The sequence below is a fragment of the Lissotriton vulgaris genome, chromosome 10, assembly GCF_964263255.1.
Source record: "Lissotriton vulgaris chromosome 10, aLisVul1.2, whole genome shotgun sequence".
Taxonomy (NCBI): Eukaryota; Metazoa; Chordata; class Amphibia; order Caudata; family Salamandridae; genus Lissotriton; species Lissotriton vulgaris.
Window position 1 is genome coordinate 788,541,104 of NC_141698.1, and position 16,630 is coordinate 788,557,733.

At 41.7% G+C, this 16,630-nt stretch overlaps 1 protein-coding gene across 2 annotated transcripts in view; it reads right to left on the bottom strand.

Annotated features, from left to right (window-relative positions):
- LOC147688800 (ATP-dependent translocase ABCB1-like) overlaps positions 1-16,630 on the bottom strand; it is a 205,898-nt gene that overhangs the window by 164,740 nt on the left and 24,528 nt on the right. For both annotated transcript variants that reach the window (XM_086941716.1, XM_086941715.1), the window contains exon 2: positions 4,048-4,137. In XM_086941716.1, the coding sequence (XP_086797842.1) occupies positions 4,048-4,096 (49 nt within the window). In that variant the 5' untranslated portion in view covers positions 4,097-4,137. The remainder of the gene's footprint in view (positions 1-4,047; positions 4,138-16,630) is intronic.

The following is a 16,630-nucleotide window of genomic DNA, read 5'->3' on the forward strand; positions in this document are numbered from 1 at the left end:
TCATTGACAGTGTTAAATGCAGCTGACAGGTCAAGTAAGATTAGTAAGCAAATTTCGTTCTGATCAAGTGAAGGTAAAGCATCATCAACAACATTTACCAGGGCAGTTTTGGTGATATGGCCCGGTCTGAAACCTGATTGACATTGGTTGAAGAGTTGAAATTGCTCAATGTGATTTATAAGCTGTAGGTGCACATATTTTGTTCCCAGGAGTTTGGCCAAAGTTGGGCTGTTGAAGATAGGGCAGTAGTTCTTTGGGTCGAACTGGACGGAGTTGGCATTTTCTGATGGAAATAACATGGCCAGTTTTTAAACAATACGGTATGGAGTCTTGGGTAAGTGAAGCATTGATGATCTTAGTCTGTAAGGGGTGAGTGGTCCCATTGGGGAGTTTGGCGGGAAGAAGATAATTGTTATGGTTGGAGTTTCAGAGAAATCAGCAGTTTTCAGATGTTACTTTCAACGGTTATAAAGCTGGACCAGGCAGCATTGTTTTTAGGTTTATGAGTTTCTGAACATAAGGTGGGTTGTTGCAGGGTTGGATATGTAAGAGATTAATAGTGTTCTGTGGATCAGTTGTGATCTGCATGGTTTTCTGGGCAAAGAGGAGGAAAAGGTTCCACTACTAGGTAGGGTTTTGTTGTCTAAGGAAGGGGCAATACTTTTCCAGTTTGTTTGTTTTTTTACAACTTCCGAAAGGTTTTTTTGGTCGATTTATTGCTGGTCTAGCTAAATATGAACAAAATGCTGCTTGGATTGTGAAATGTGCCTAATGTAGGCGCTCCATCTTTGCCAAAGGAGTTTGAGGTTCATTATATAGGGGGTAAGTCTCCATGCTCATTCAGCAAGTCTGAGGCATCAGAGTTCCTGATTAAGTTTACAGTTAAACCAAAGGTTTGAGGTTTTATACAGAACTCTTTAGTTATTTGGGGGCAATAGTATCCATGATTTTTGACAAGGAGTTAGTGTAGTGATCAGTGAGGTCATGGGCATCATACATATTGGGGGGAGGGAGCAGGCTACCATTACTAATATCAGATAGCATGATTGAGTTGATGTTACGTGTATCACTGACCCAATGTCCTTCCTATTAGTTTGGAAGACAGTCGACAGGCAATCTTGACCGGAAGATCCGGCTCTCCTTTTGATCCGTGCCCCCGAAGGTACTACACTCTTTGATTGATTTAGTGAACCCGATTATTAATGACATAATAAATTCCTCCCTTGCATCAGCTACAGTCCCTCTGGAATGGAGGCTAGCAGCGGTTAAACCTCTGCAGAAGAAAGCGCTCGCTGATCCCCTCCATTATATCAAACCTACGGCCAATCTCACTACTACCGTTCCTTTTTAAGCTTACCGAGGCAGCTGTAAATAAACAACTGACCAAATTTTTGGAGGATGAGGACCTTTTACATCATAACCAATCGGGTTTTAGAGCCTCCCACTCCACGGAATCAGCTCTCCTTTATACAACAGAGACACTGAGGGCCGCCATGGATCAGGGAGACAGGGCTGTTCTAGTCCTCCTTGATCTGTCGGCGGCCTTCGACACGGTCTCGCATGAGATGCTGATCAACCGTCTAGCCACGGTGGGTGTAGGGGGCACTGCCTTGGCATGGCTGGAAAATTTCCTTGTGGATAGGAAACAGATTACTGTTCTCGGACAGTATCTATCAGCTAAGAAGTCAAATCCCACAGGTGTGCCCCAGGGATCAAGGCTAAGCCCGGTGCTGTTTAATCTATATATGACACCTTTAATCGAGCTAATAACATCAACACAGTATCATACGCGGATGATACCCAGCTCATCCTAGTATTAGACAGCAAGTCCAAAAGAGCAGAGGAGAATCTTGGAAATTGCCTTACTGCAACCTTCAATTGGATGAAGGCTAACCATCTAAAATGCAATACGGGCAAAACCGAAATTCTCCCTGTGGGTTCCCAAAATCTGTTTTCCCCTCAGATGTGGTGGCCCCCAAATGAGGAAATTCCGCCAAAAACAGTACTATCTGCACGTAATCTGGGAGTCAGATTCGATGAAAAACTCTCTTTTAAACAGCAAGTGGCTGCAGTGGCAGGATCATGCTTTAACATCATTCGTGGACTTCGAAAGTTTTTTAACTTTCTCCCTTTGGAAGCAAGGAAGGCAGTTGCAGTGGTATTAATTTCATCACGTTTGGACTACTGCAATAGCATATATGCAGGAGTGAATAGAGCTACCCTGCATAAGCTGCAGGTTGTCCAAAATGCTGCTGCACGCCTGGTGCTAAATCTGCCTAGGAGGTCCTCTGCCTCCGCTGCCTTAAAACAGCTACACTGGCTCCCCATACATAAACGAGTGCTTTTTAAGATAGTGGTAATTACCTTTAGAGCGTACCACAAAAAAGGGCCTAAATATCTGCTCCCACGGTTCAAGCCGTACATACCAGCTCGGAACCTGAGGTCATCAGATATGTGTCTCCTGACAGTCCCCAGATTCAGATTGGCCACTAAAGGAGGAAAGTCCTTGGCCGTTCAAGGTACTAAGGCCTGGAATAAACTCCCACAAAGCCTACGGCAAATTCCCACTGGGAGTGAATTTAGGAAAGCACTGAAGACCTGGATTTTTAATTTACCAGATACGGTTAGCAAACTGCTAGTTTAGGCCCTAAATGATACTCAGGTAATATGATGTGAGTAGTTTTCCGGCCTACCATCTTGGCTACGGACTACAGCGCCAAGATGCTCCTTGGAGCGATAGAATGCGCTTTATAAAAGCTGTTTTACATTACATTACATTACAATGTTTAGCGTTCACGTGTTGGCCACTGGAGAGGACTGCGCTCTTAGCTATGAGGAAGTAATGTAATGGTGGTCAGTCCAGTTGCAAGGTAGGATGGATTCAAGTATGATTGGTGTTCTCTTTTTCAATGGTTAAATCTCTTTGTTATGGGTGGGCAGTTGCAGGCTTTGATATGGTTTAGGTCCCGGAGGAAGGATTTTAAACAGTTCACCAAAGGGTGTTGGACCTGGTCCTTTTTCCAGGACTATCCAAGAACATTTTGCCTTCCTCCTGTATTTTTTTGACCGGTTTTTGTTGGTTTTAGGACTCTGGCACTTATGATCAGTGCTAAAGTGCATGTGCTCTATCTTGTAAAAGTGGTAAGATTGGTCTACATCTGATTAGGCATATTTAAGTAATTTACCTTCAAGTCCATTGTACAGAAGTATCTCATATACCCAGAGACTGTAAATGAAATACTACTAGTGGGCTTGCAGTGCTGCTTGTGCCACCCACCAAAGTAGCCTTTCAAACCTGTCTCAGGCCTCTGCCACTGCAGGGCATGTGGTGCAGTTTACTGCCACAGTGATGTGGACATCTAAATCGGACGAGTGAAGCGAATCAAATGACGCAGATTCAGACCTTTCATTGAACTCTAGCAGTAGAAGATGGAAGGGTCAAGGAACACCACAACCTTTCTACCAACAGGCGACGTGGTGGCCACCACAAACTTGGTCTTAAACGCCACATCCCTTCCACACATGTCCCCCTTTGGAGACCCGTCTTACCAGCATTTTTTGGGCAAGACAGAGGAAGAAGGGGACAAAGAAGAGGCAACATAGGCCGAACAACTCTTTCCCTGATCCTACTGCGATCCTACTACTAGCCATGTAATCAAATATGACAGATTTGGAGTTGGAGTAGCAAAAGAACCCAAAAGTGAAATGTATAGGAAATTAGTTTAGCTTGAATCATGCATTAATATTTGTAGGGGTATAGTTCTCGAGATCAAGATTCAAGCACTCTATATTTGATGTATATGTGATAGAGATGTTGCTGCAGTTTACGTTTTCATATGGAACCAACCTCTTGAATCCTGAAGGAACACCTTGCCACCTCATGTTTATTCTAAAAGAAACTGCAAGCCATATATTTAACCTACTGAAGCTTTTAGAAACCACATTTGACCATGTCGTTCAGGCACAATGTTACTGCTTAATTCAAGATAGCCTCACAATCCTGAATTTCAACATCAGAAAATAAACAAATATTATCACTCTGCTTACCAAAGTCAGCAATGTTCTTCTCTAGGTAGGCTGGCATTTCTTCCTTCATCTCACTTGAATTGGTAAAGTTCCTTTATTGTGCTGGAATTTCTAAGATCATAAAATAAAAATATAACTGATTGGTTTGGTGTTAATCACGCTCTACAGATATTGTTCGATTGACAGCGATTTTTTAGCTTGTTTTATCATTTTGCCAAGGTTTATAACATTCTCTTTCAAACATTGTCATTGCATGTATACATACCTATGTGTATTATGTATATGAAGAGGCACAGAGTGTGGTATGCTATTTAGAGTGCGAGCGGCTTCCTCCCCTCCAACAATGGTAATAAATAGCATATTACTCTCTGTGCATTTACATATAGGATTTTTTTAAATGCTACTTGGCTATTTCTAGTCCTCATAAACACATATAAACATTTAAGTAGAACCAGAGCACAACATCTCATTGCTTAGGCCCGCGGTGAGAGCACAGACGATCGGAGTCTGATGGGTCAGTCATGAACATGGTATTTGTTTTGACTCCCTGGACGTAATGTACAAAAGTCAAAATGTCAGACTCGGTTTATTGCTAAACTTTCTCAAACGAACATGATTTATTGGACCACGTGACTAATTAAAGTTATAAATATTGAATCTTCACACAGGTAAACTACTCAAAGGCAGAGCACATTGTGTTGCACACTTTACCTTGAAGAAAATGCTATTCACACTCAAAATAATACACATCCTAAGAAAACACTCATCTGCACGTATCTGGCACATGGAGCTTCCTGTGTTATATATTCGGAAACTTGGAGTCTGCCTGCATCCTGCGTGGGGGTAATGGTGTATTACAAAATAAAAGACCGGATGGAGGTCTCCGACTGAGATCAAACCAGCCTCTGGCTCATCAAATATGTGTTCATACGCAGGGACTAGGGTAAGCAACTTCAATGTTATAAACTGAACGAGTCCAATCTCCACCGGATGCAAAAGAAACGGGGTATCCACAGAACACCTCATGACAGTCCTGCTCGTGTAGTCATTACAAGTCTTCTTGCTATCTTACACATGCCACAGTTGTACCAGAGTCTGTAAGCTCCCCGCTGTAGACATATGCACATAATTTCCCTATAGGAGACCAGAATTATATTTTCCTTTTCGGTAGCACACAATGTTTATCAGCTAGCATTATTGGTTTGTTTTATAGTCAATTGAAAGTACTGTGCCTCCATGAACTATCTTTGTTTTGGTTCATTATGTAACATTGGTTATATATTTTACTTTCATCTTTGGCTAGGTTACAATGGAGTGAGGTCACTGCTTCGTGGAATCATTCAGGACATGTAGGTGATACACAAGCCTTTTCTCATGTTTACCATCAAAAGTCGTGTTGTTGTTTGAGATTTTATCTGTGTACTAGTTTCTTCTATTTCATAGGATAAAGCCCATGATGAAGGGCACTGCCTGAAATGCATTGGGCGTATTTATGTTACACATATATGAATCCAATCAGAATCATTTATTATGGCCATTAAGAAATGAACAAAGAACGCAAATAATGAAAAGTAAATTGAAAAAATATAAAGAATTCCTGCAAAGAACCTTACACCTTTGGAATCATTTTATTTCAAGTGATCTTAGAGTATGTTTTGGGGACGCCCCCTATACCCTGGTAACAGCACATCATAGTCAAGTTTATTATCCTCATACTCAGGAGGATTCACCAATCAGCAACATTAAATGAATGAATATATTTTCAGCAAACAAGTATACCAGTGAGTCCATGAACCTAACCGTGGTCCTTACACCGCCTAAAAGTGGTGTTTCTTAAAAAGTAATGTAAAATCCAAATATATCAGTAAGCAAGATTTATCACAACTATTCTAAACATACCAAATATGGCTCACTGGTTAGAGCAGGCAGACCCTGAAGCAGAGGTCAGACCCGGGACCAGGGTTCAATTCCCGACGCGGCAGGGTCTTGAGCTCAAATGTCCATGGACTCGATAATTCTCGCTTCGGTGCCTGACCTGATCATGGGTTCAGACTCTGCAACTCTGGGCATTAAGCTTGCTTAACCTCCACAACGGCCCCCCTGCGGCGGGATGCCTGGCTTTCACCTTGGGGGTGCCCTGTAGGGGCTATCTCACAGGGAAAAGCCAGGACGGGTTCCCAAGGCAAGCGCGGAGATACCCCTTCGGGGGTCGATTCAGGCGCTATATAAGAAACATAATAATAATAACCCTACTCCTTTCTGATAAGGAAATGCCACTTAAACATATATAAGGGAATTGCCAATACTAGCCTAAGAGAGGACTAGGTCTCACGGAGTGAGAAACAAAATAGGCTGTTTGTCACTACCAGGACATGCCCCACATAAAGGCACATTTTGCAACTTTTACTTACACAGCACCCTGACCATAGGGCTACCTAGGGCCTACGGGTGTATAATAAAAGGATACTTTATGGCTTAGAAAGTAGTTTTAAATACCAAGTCAAAGTGGCAGTAAACTGTGCATGCAGGCCCTGCAGTGGCAGGACTGAGATAGGTTTGAAAGGCTACGTCAGTGAAGGGCACAAGCAGTGCTGCAGGCACACTAGTCACATTTAATTTACAGGCCCTTGGTACATAGCATACCCCTGGAGAAGGGACTTGCAAGTAAATCAAATATGCCAAACAGATGTAAACCAAGTACAACATGTTTTATAGGAGAAAACATGCACACTCTAACACTGAATAGCAGCGGTAAGGTGGCCAGAGTCCTTAAGCCAACAAAATGAAGTTCAATATGAAAAAAAGCCAGAGGAAGGAAAAAGGTTTGTGATTAACCCTGCAGAAAGGGCCAGGTCCTACAAGTATCTTCACTGAAGTATAACTAACATGTTTATCTTCAATGTAATTTCTAGTGCAAAACCTCACCCAATCCACTCTTTAAGACATACGCCAGTTATGAGATCGCCAAAATGTCCTATGGGACACGATCATGTGCTCATGAAGACACAGCAGCAGAAGGAAGGTGAAGGCGGACTTCCTACGAAAGGTGACTCTGGATTGAAACCTATAAGGCTGAGGCAAACAATGCCCCACACAGTATTTTTACACTACTGAAAAGGTAAAAATAGGAAAGAAACACAATGAAGAGTGCCATCAGCATCAAAAAAATCAAAACAGGCTCACTGCATCTAGAACACAAAGGCTATGTGGATGAAAAACATATATAAGGCACACTTCAAACAGTCACCCAAACATGCGTCATTTGAAGTAGGCATGCCAGTGGGTTTTTTAGGGGGTGGTAAGTTGGAAAGGGGACAAAGGGAAATTAATAGAACATTCTATAGGTTATATTTTAGGAAACGCACAGATGCCAAACTAAGGGCCCCATTAGGATGGCGGGCAGATCGCACCCGCTGGGGAGGATTTGCCCGCCATCCTTGCAGTAAAGACCCCCCGCCATATTACAATGGCTGGACCGTCCGCTGCTTTTCCGCCCGGTCGACTTGTTCAATATGGTGGAGGTGTCTGAAAGACACCGCCAGCCATATTACAACGTGGCAGTGCTGCCATGGAAAGGCATGTGGCGTCTGCCTGCAGGGGCCCATTGCGGGCCCACAGGGACTCTGGGGGGTTGGGGGTGCACATGGGGGGCCTATGGTACCCTCCTGCCTTTCAATGAACAACGTGGCAGGCACTGCATGATGCCTGTCTCGTTGAGCAATGAAACGCACAACCTGCCTCTGTGTCATTGCGGCAGTCGGTGCTCTCTGCACCGCCTGCCACAATGTTGCAGATGCTCCATGCGCCCACCAGTGTTTCAGGGTGCATTCTAATCGGGAGTGCGGGAGCGCCGCACCCTCGGCAGGCGGTACCGTTTCCCGAGGGTATGGCGGGCGGACAAAACCCGGCTGCCAAACTAATGGGGCCCTAAATGTTTACTGTCCTATGTTAACCTAGGGACATACTTTAAATGTCAGTTAGCCTGGCACTTCTCAGCGGAACTGCTAAGTAGTAATATACAGTATAAAAGGGGGTGGTGATGGACGGAGCATCTGAATCAATCAAACACTCACACCCAGTCAAAAGATCTGGGTTTAATCCATCACCGTTCGGGCTGGACTGTTCCCATGAGGCACAGGGTCAGACTGATTTGCATATAGCCATGTCTGAACTGGGGTGGCAGTGTGGGCTAAAGAACGGTGATGGATTAAACCCAGATCTTTTGACTGGGTGTGAGTGTTTGATTGATTCAGATGCTCCGTCCATCACCACCCCTTTTTGCACTGCTTTTGGCCGCCATAAGTGTGGCAGGGTATGCTCAGACGTGAGTCCCTTGCTCACTTTGCCACTAGATTCAAGGAAGCCGTGCTGAACATGGCTGGAATGCCAGAAACCGGTCCTCGTAAGCTTTTTTCCAGTCCAGGGAAGACATGGCTTGGCAGTTCAGGCTGGACTGTTCCCATGAGGCACAGGGTCAGACTGATTTGCATATAGCCATGTCTGAACTGGGGTGGCAGAGTGGGCTAAAGAACGGTGACCGATTAAACCCAGATCTTTTGACTGGGTGTGAGTGTTTGATCGATTCAGATGCTCCGTCCATCACCACCCCCTTTTGTACCGAAGTAGTAATATACAGCATATGTACGAAGCTGCTATACCATTTAAGGACAGTACTAGCACCTGTCAGTAGACTTTTGTACCTTTACTGGATCAGTACCACCACCTTCAGGCTTCCTAATATAATATACTCCTCTGGGACTACATTAGTCGTGCAGTTTTAGGGACTGTTCATACAAGAAAGCCTTGGTAATAACGGTACAGCCTTAGTTCTCTTCTACAGGATTGATGCACATTAAAAAGGTCAGTACCTGCACTTTTCTGCAGTGAGCAGACCTTTAGTGACTTAGGGGCCCATTAAGATGTCGGGCGGATTGCCCCTGCCAGGCTGGTGGTAGCCACCGCCAGCCTGGCGGGGGCAATCCGCCCGACATCCTTCCCTGAATTCCCCCTGCCATATTATAATGGGGGGGGGGGGGAACCGCAGCGGAGAAAAACACTGCCCGCCACTTTTCCGCCCGATCGCCTTGCAGCCGGGGCGGAAAATATTTAATATGGTGGCGGTGTCTATTAGACACCGCCAGCCATATTACAATTGGCATTGGTAGATGCATTTCCGTGGCGGCGATGCCGCCATGGAAAGGCATGCGGTCTTCACTCTAGGGGCCCCCTGCGCGCCCCCAGAGTGAAGGAGGGGTGGGAATTGCACATGGGGGGGTACCTGTGGTACCCCCCTTCATTTGCATAAACAAAGCGGCAGGCACCCCGCTAGGATGACGGGCGGACAGAGTCCGCCCGTCATCCTAATAGGCCCCTAAGTAGTTGCTTCCATTGAAACCTTCCAGCAAGTCATACGATCAAACACGAATATTCCCTAACTTTAAATTGTACAAATCCCATATCGAAGCAAGAAATAAACAGCACACTTTATAAACGACCGCTGAAATTATTTTCTTAATAAATATTTCTACAATGACATATCAGGCTACAGTGGAAAAAACCCTATCACCCTTTACTCACACCACTCCAAACTCTTTCATGGAAACAGATCAAATGAAAAGCGCCCATTGAGTTTTCCCTGTCCAGTGCCCTCAACAACATACACTCAAAATATCTTCATTGTTATATATCGTTGGCAATCATATGAAGGAAGGTGTAGATATAGATTTAACAACAAAGGCTCTTTTTGATTCACACCTCCTATAGGCAACTAAGTTGCTTGTGTATATTATTAATTCTGCCTCTGTCAGGCAGTTGTGGATGTGAAGAAAATAGAGCCTGTGCAAACTATGCGCCTGAGCCCAGTGGCCTCTGCATGCAGACAGACAGGGGGCATGAACTTGGCGAATGACAGAATGCATTAATCTCCACTGGTCGCTGCAACTGCACACTGAAAAACTGCCCACAAACTCCCTTCACTGAGGTGGTACACACTCCCCACACCACAACCGAACGAGGTAAAAAACAAGAATGGGAGAATAGCATCTACTACTCAGAACAATCAGGAAAGAGCGGATAGGTTAAAATGGTAATACAAAATGGAACCTGTGACCCCACTCTAGAAACTCGATGCCACCTGTTTTCCATTAGAAAAATCAACTCAAGCTACAAATGTGTTGAAAGCGACCTACGAAAGGTAACATCAGATTACGGATGGGCTATGTTACAGCTACATTCTTGCAAAGAAACTGTGCATAAGGAGGCAAACAAAAACCTCCAGCACGCCTCATCAGAACGTAAAGCGCTATGTGGTAAATGAAACTAGCAAAGACAATATTTCCCGCTGTAAGTGTTCCTGCAAAATAGACTTCACTGAATAAAGATATTATGGTTACATTGGTCCATATTCATAGGGAAAATCATGTATTCCTATGCCTAAGTGCATGCCTAGATACATAGGAGATTTACAACCTTTTCACCAGATCCACCGATGGGAAGGTTTAGATTTTTGTTAATGTCTAGCATACTTCTGTCTCCACCAAAGATAGGGTGAAAACAGATTATCAGGGAGAAGAAGTGCTGGGATATTGCTCGCTCGGTCACTACCGATCAGGATCGAACCCACCAAAGAAACATCACAATTCAGGTTTATACCAGCTCAACTGGAAAGAGCAAGTCATCCTCACTGTGTCATCAGATCTACACGACCAGCATAAACAAGAAGGGACTCAAAAGGTGGCTCATGCAAGATGTTGTGGCAATATGGCATTGTTATACGACTCTCCCAGGAATAATTGCAGCTCTTTCAAAGTTAAAACTGGAGGCGGCTCACACAATGCTGTCTACATGAACCTTGACAACTAATCACAGGTGTCCGCCAAATACTACTTTGCAGTAAATTCACAAAACCTGCCACCGTCCTTTCTTTGTCAGTGCAAGAATGATGTTGTTTGTCTTGGTAGGTGTCAAAGCTTTACTGTTTTAGTGTGCCATTTTCATGCAAACGTACGATAAGATATACACAAAAATGCATGACTATTAAACTATTTTAACAGTTATATAATACCGACAAAAGGGCGACACCTTACATAATAGAAAGGTGAGAATTTAAAAGGACTTCCATTGTACAAACCAAAACAAATTACAACTCAAAATTAATGTTACTTTAAATGGAAAGTAACAGAAGCCACATGTAAGTGTCTCTTTAAGTGCTGTGGATGAGTTAACATCGACAAGCAAGGACAAACACTGCAGGTAATATGAAATATTCTTCTACTGTCACATCATGCTAAAGCAGCGGGTTCTAATTTAACATGGTGGGTAGTCAAAATATCGAAAATTACATATCGACCCACACTAATACCGAGTTGATAATATCGAAGGGACAGAATATCGATGTTAAGAATATCGATGCCCAGAATATTGACCCTAAGGTAAGTAATATCGATTTTATTTATATTGATGTAAGTAATATCGAAGTTAGTAATATCAAATATATCGATGTTACTAATATGTTTATTATGCATTTAATATTTTTTTTGATAAGTGTTCTACTGGTTTTAAAATATATGTATACAATTTTTATATGTTAATAATGTTTTAAAGTCAATTTTGTGTTTTAGTACCATAGCGGGTTGTGGGTTTATAGGGGAATAGGGTGGGAAGTAATTTAATTATACTAAATTAATTATTCATTTTTAGTAATTAGAAATACATTTTAATGAATTTTTGCGTTTAAGTTCTGTAGCGGGTTGAGGGTTTATCGGGGAATAAGGTGGGAAGTAATTTAATTGTAATTAAGTAATCATTTATTTTCAATTATTGTTATTGATAATTATATTGTTAATTAATTAATAATTGGCAAATTAATTTTTATTAATTGTTAAATAGTTTATTAATTGATAATTATGTTAAGTGTATTTTATTAATGGAGTGTGTTGTGTGTTTATAGGTGAATAGTGTTGGGAGTAATTGAAGTGTAATTAAGTAATTATAAAATGTATTTTTGTGTATTGCGAATTAATTTATTAGACAGTAATTATTAATTGGTAATTATTTCAAATGTTAATTTTTTGGTTACGAAAATAAATGTATTGTTGATTAATCATTAATTGGCAATTAAATATTGCTAAATATTATTTTTTTCTTTTTCATTAATAAGTAATTATTAATTGGTAATTCATGTTTAATAATTTTATTTTTGGGTATAAAAATGTATGTAATTGTTCTATATTTTTTAATTGGTAATTACTTTAATAATGAATATATTTTTTCTAAACAAAATGGTACTGTTCAATATTTATTATTTGGTAATCAATATTTATTAATTATTATTTATTGGTATTTATTATTATGTGTTATTAATTTATTGTTAATTTATTATTCATTGGTAGTTATGTTTTTAATATTTATTGTTGGTATTTGTAAATAATTTAGAGTTATTTAATAATTAAATCAATAATTATTAAACAAATTATTTTATTTATAAGTATGTTATTTTTAACTTCTACGCTATCCAACACTTTCCCTAATGTTGCACTCCCTGGAGTGGGAATAGTAATGTTTATCCCTACGCTATCCAACACTTTCCTTACTGTTGCACTCCCTGGAGTGGGAATAGTTATGTTTATCCCTACGCTATCCAACACTTTCCTTACTGTTGCACTCGCTGGAGTGGGAATAGTAATTTATACCCCTACGCTAGCCAACACTTTCCCTACTGTTGCACTCCCTGGAGTGGAAATAGAAATTTTAATCCCTACACTATCCAACATTTTCCTTAGTGTCGTTCTTTTTTTCGAGTTGGAATAGTAGTTTTATTCCCGCCGCTATTTATTATTTTTTGTTTTATTTTAGCTAATGTAATATATATTTGATTTTAAAAATATTTAAAAGTAAAGAAATTATTTTTAATTTGTTATATATAATTATTATTTATGTTATTGTTATATGTGTATAGATGTATTGGTAATTTATAGTATTTTTTAATAATGTATAAGTTATTAAAATAACATTATAAAATAGTTTTAACTATGTTTTTTTATTTATAAGTATTATTTAGTTTATTTTACATATTTTTGTAACAAAAAAAAGATTTTTAATAACGATATTTTTTACATTGATTTTTTAAAATATTTTTCTACTTACCATGTTGTAGATAGTGTGTCGATATTCTTGACATCGATATTCTTGCTCTGAAATTTTTGTAGGTTGATTTTTTGGCCTTCAATATTTTGTCAGTGATCCAATTTATCAAATATGTATTGGAAAGAATGTCATGCTGAAACAGCATTATATGTACTTTAGAATTAATTAAGCGCTGATTTAGATATTCGCAGACGAGTTACTCCGTTGCAAGGTGGGTGGATGTCCCATCCACCGAAATATATATCCACTAAAATCCAAAGAGATTTAGAGACTTGGGCCCCATTAGGATGGCGGGCGGACTTTGCCTGCCCGCCATCCTCCTGGTACAAGGGGCCGCCCGCCCGCCATAAGAGCAGGGGTCCCGTGGGGGGGAAATTAGGATGCGCCCGCCATGGTGGCGGGCATATCCTGTATTTTTACCATTGCGACGGGCGGTGCTCAAAAAAGCCCCAACCACCGCAATAGTAAAAATACATGTTGTGCATTTCAAAGCACAACGTGACACGTTGTACTTCGAAATGCAGGGGGTACCATAGGTACCACCCTCGGAGTCCCTGGGGGCCCACAACGGGCCCCCAGAGCAGACTCTGCATGCCTTTCTGTGGCAGCATTGCCACCATGGAAAGGCATTGGTAAATGCCCATTGTAATATGGCTGGCGGTGTCTGATAGACACTGCCACCATATGAACCCTTTCCCGTTCCGGTCGCAAGGCGACCGGGGCAGAAAAGCGGCGGACGGTCTTTCAATCCGCCGCGCACCCCCCAGCCATGCTAATATGGCGGGGTCATTCCGGCACGGATGGCAGGTGGATCGCCCCCACCAGGCCAGCGGTGGCTACCGCCGGCCTGGCGGGGGTGAACCGCCCGCCATCCTAATGGGCCCCTTAAAGTGATTGTATATCAGTCACCATTGTGATGGAGTAACCTGTCCGCTGATATCTAAATCAGGCCATCTGTAAAGTTTTGATGCAGCAGAAAACCCTACTGAGTTAATGACTTCATAAAAATGTGATACTTCTATTCATATTATTAAGTAAAAAAATATTTGAGTGGTACTGAGCACACATGATGCTTATTTTCTGCACAACCTAGCCTCATTGACTGTCATGCTTTGGCCATGTCTTCCAAAGATACAATGAATGAGCACAGCTTTAAGAATGTTAGGTAATATTGACAGTATAAATGAGAAGGGCCGAAAGCATTATCTTAGAGCGGAATACAGCCTTTACAACGACGGCTGAACACCGCATGTCTTTATCATGCAAGATTTTACAATGACTATGTCTTTACCTTGCATGCATTTACAAAGAAAATGAAAGTAGTGTGCGGGTAAGGGTGTATATATATTCACTGAAACAAACAAAGGCAACAGGATGTTATAGTTAGACTCAGCTATCCCTTGTACAAAACCAGTAAATTTCAGCAGTTACAGTTAACTGACCCAACTATAACTTACGCCCCCACAATGCATTGCTCATGACCTCACATATTACATCACTCATGACATGGTCAGTGACGTTATTGATGACATCATCGATAGAATCACTCACAAACCCACTCACGCTCCCATACCACCTCGGGTGCACACTCTCACAACCACTCACATAACAAATCACAGACTCATGCAAATACCGATCCACCCACTCACTCATGCATAGAGGCACTCACACACCCACTCACTTCCTCGTTACAACACTAACACAACCTGTCACTCACCCATACAGATATTCACACAACCATTCACTTACTCATACAGTTTTCTAACACATGTACTCAGTCATCTAAACAGTCTCTGAGACAACCCCATACTCTCCCATAGAGCCTCAATCAGTCACTTACTCACTCATACAACCAATCACACACCCACTCATTCACCCACACACCTACTTACATATGCGTAGTAACGCATACAGACACTTGTACGTATCCTTACTCACACACCCACTTACATACCCTGTCACACATCCATGCAACCACTAACATACTCACACACTCACTCTTATACCCACCCACATATACATTTACTCTCCAATACAGGCACTGACACCCACTCACTTATCTATACGGACACTAAAACTACTCAGTAACTCATGCAACCACTCACACACCTACTGTCTTACATATACAGCTACTCACAGTCACTAAGTCACCCATACAGCTACTCACACACCCCTTCACACACCTATGCAGCCACTCACAAGGCCACTAACTCATCTAAACAGCCACTCACACACCCGCTCATTAGACAATACAGCCACTTAGTCACCCATACAGCTACTCCCATACCCACTAACACATTCATACAGCCACCTATACAGCTATTCATATACCCACTAACACATCGATACAGTCACTCCCTCTCACATAGCCACTAATATATCCACTCACACATCTATACAGCCACCAAGACAGCCACTCACAGACAGATTCTTAATCACTTAGATAACATATCTTAGAAATAGTATCACCCTAACACTTGCTGATATATACATATAGATGGACAATAGTTTCAAGCATCCACACACAGTCATTCTGGGACTAAATCATCATTCTTCTGCTCAGTCACACCCTTCCAGTTTGGATCCAGCCATGTGCACATCAGTCTTGGGGACCCTGCTCCTCATGGAAACAGTCCAGCCCAAACTGCCAGGCCAGGTCCCCCTCCTTGGACCGGAAAACAAACATCCTGGGACCAGTTTAAGGGCATCACCCCTCATCAGCCTGGCCAACTTAAATCTAGTGGTGCAGCAAGCAAGTGGCCCACGTCTCGGCACACCCTTTCCACTCGGGTGAACATTGCAAAACAATAGATGAACGGAATGATGGAAGAAGTGAATCAATTCACAATCTTCTAAGGCACTGATACTCAAAGTACAGCCCGGGGGTTGCATGTGGCCCTGCTGACCTTTACACGCGGTCCCAGGGTCAACAGCAGCACTAGGCTGCTGTTTCTCGACTTGACTGAATACTGCGGCGAGAGTCACCTATTTACCTGCACTTCACGAGACTATTGTTTGACAATACAAAAGTAAACAAATCTTTTGACACTCAACTTGGAGTAGTCCACCGCAAAGGCCACTTAAACATATACAGATACACAAAACCAAGGAGTATCATATATTCAGAAATATATTTTCAAAAGGCTCAATGTAGGCACAGTTCATGTTCAAAGAAAAAAAATTAATTCATTCTCTTTTGCACATGACAACAATGCATTGAACAGGCGTATAATGTATTCTTTTTGTTGTTGAATGTATGCACATAGAGTTCTGTCATATGTTTCAATTGATTTATCTGTTGAGTAGAATGTCAAATAGGCAGGCTCGATTTGATAATGACTCAAGAGTGTAGACAGTGAGCGGCTGGAAAACTATTGGGAAATGTTTTATGTATTAGAAACCTTTCCAGCTAGCAAGCTAGAAATAAAAGTGGATTGTTATTTTATGATTAACAGTTAGT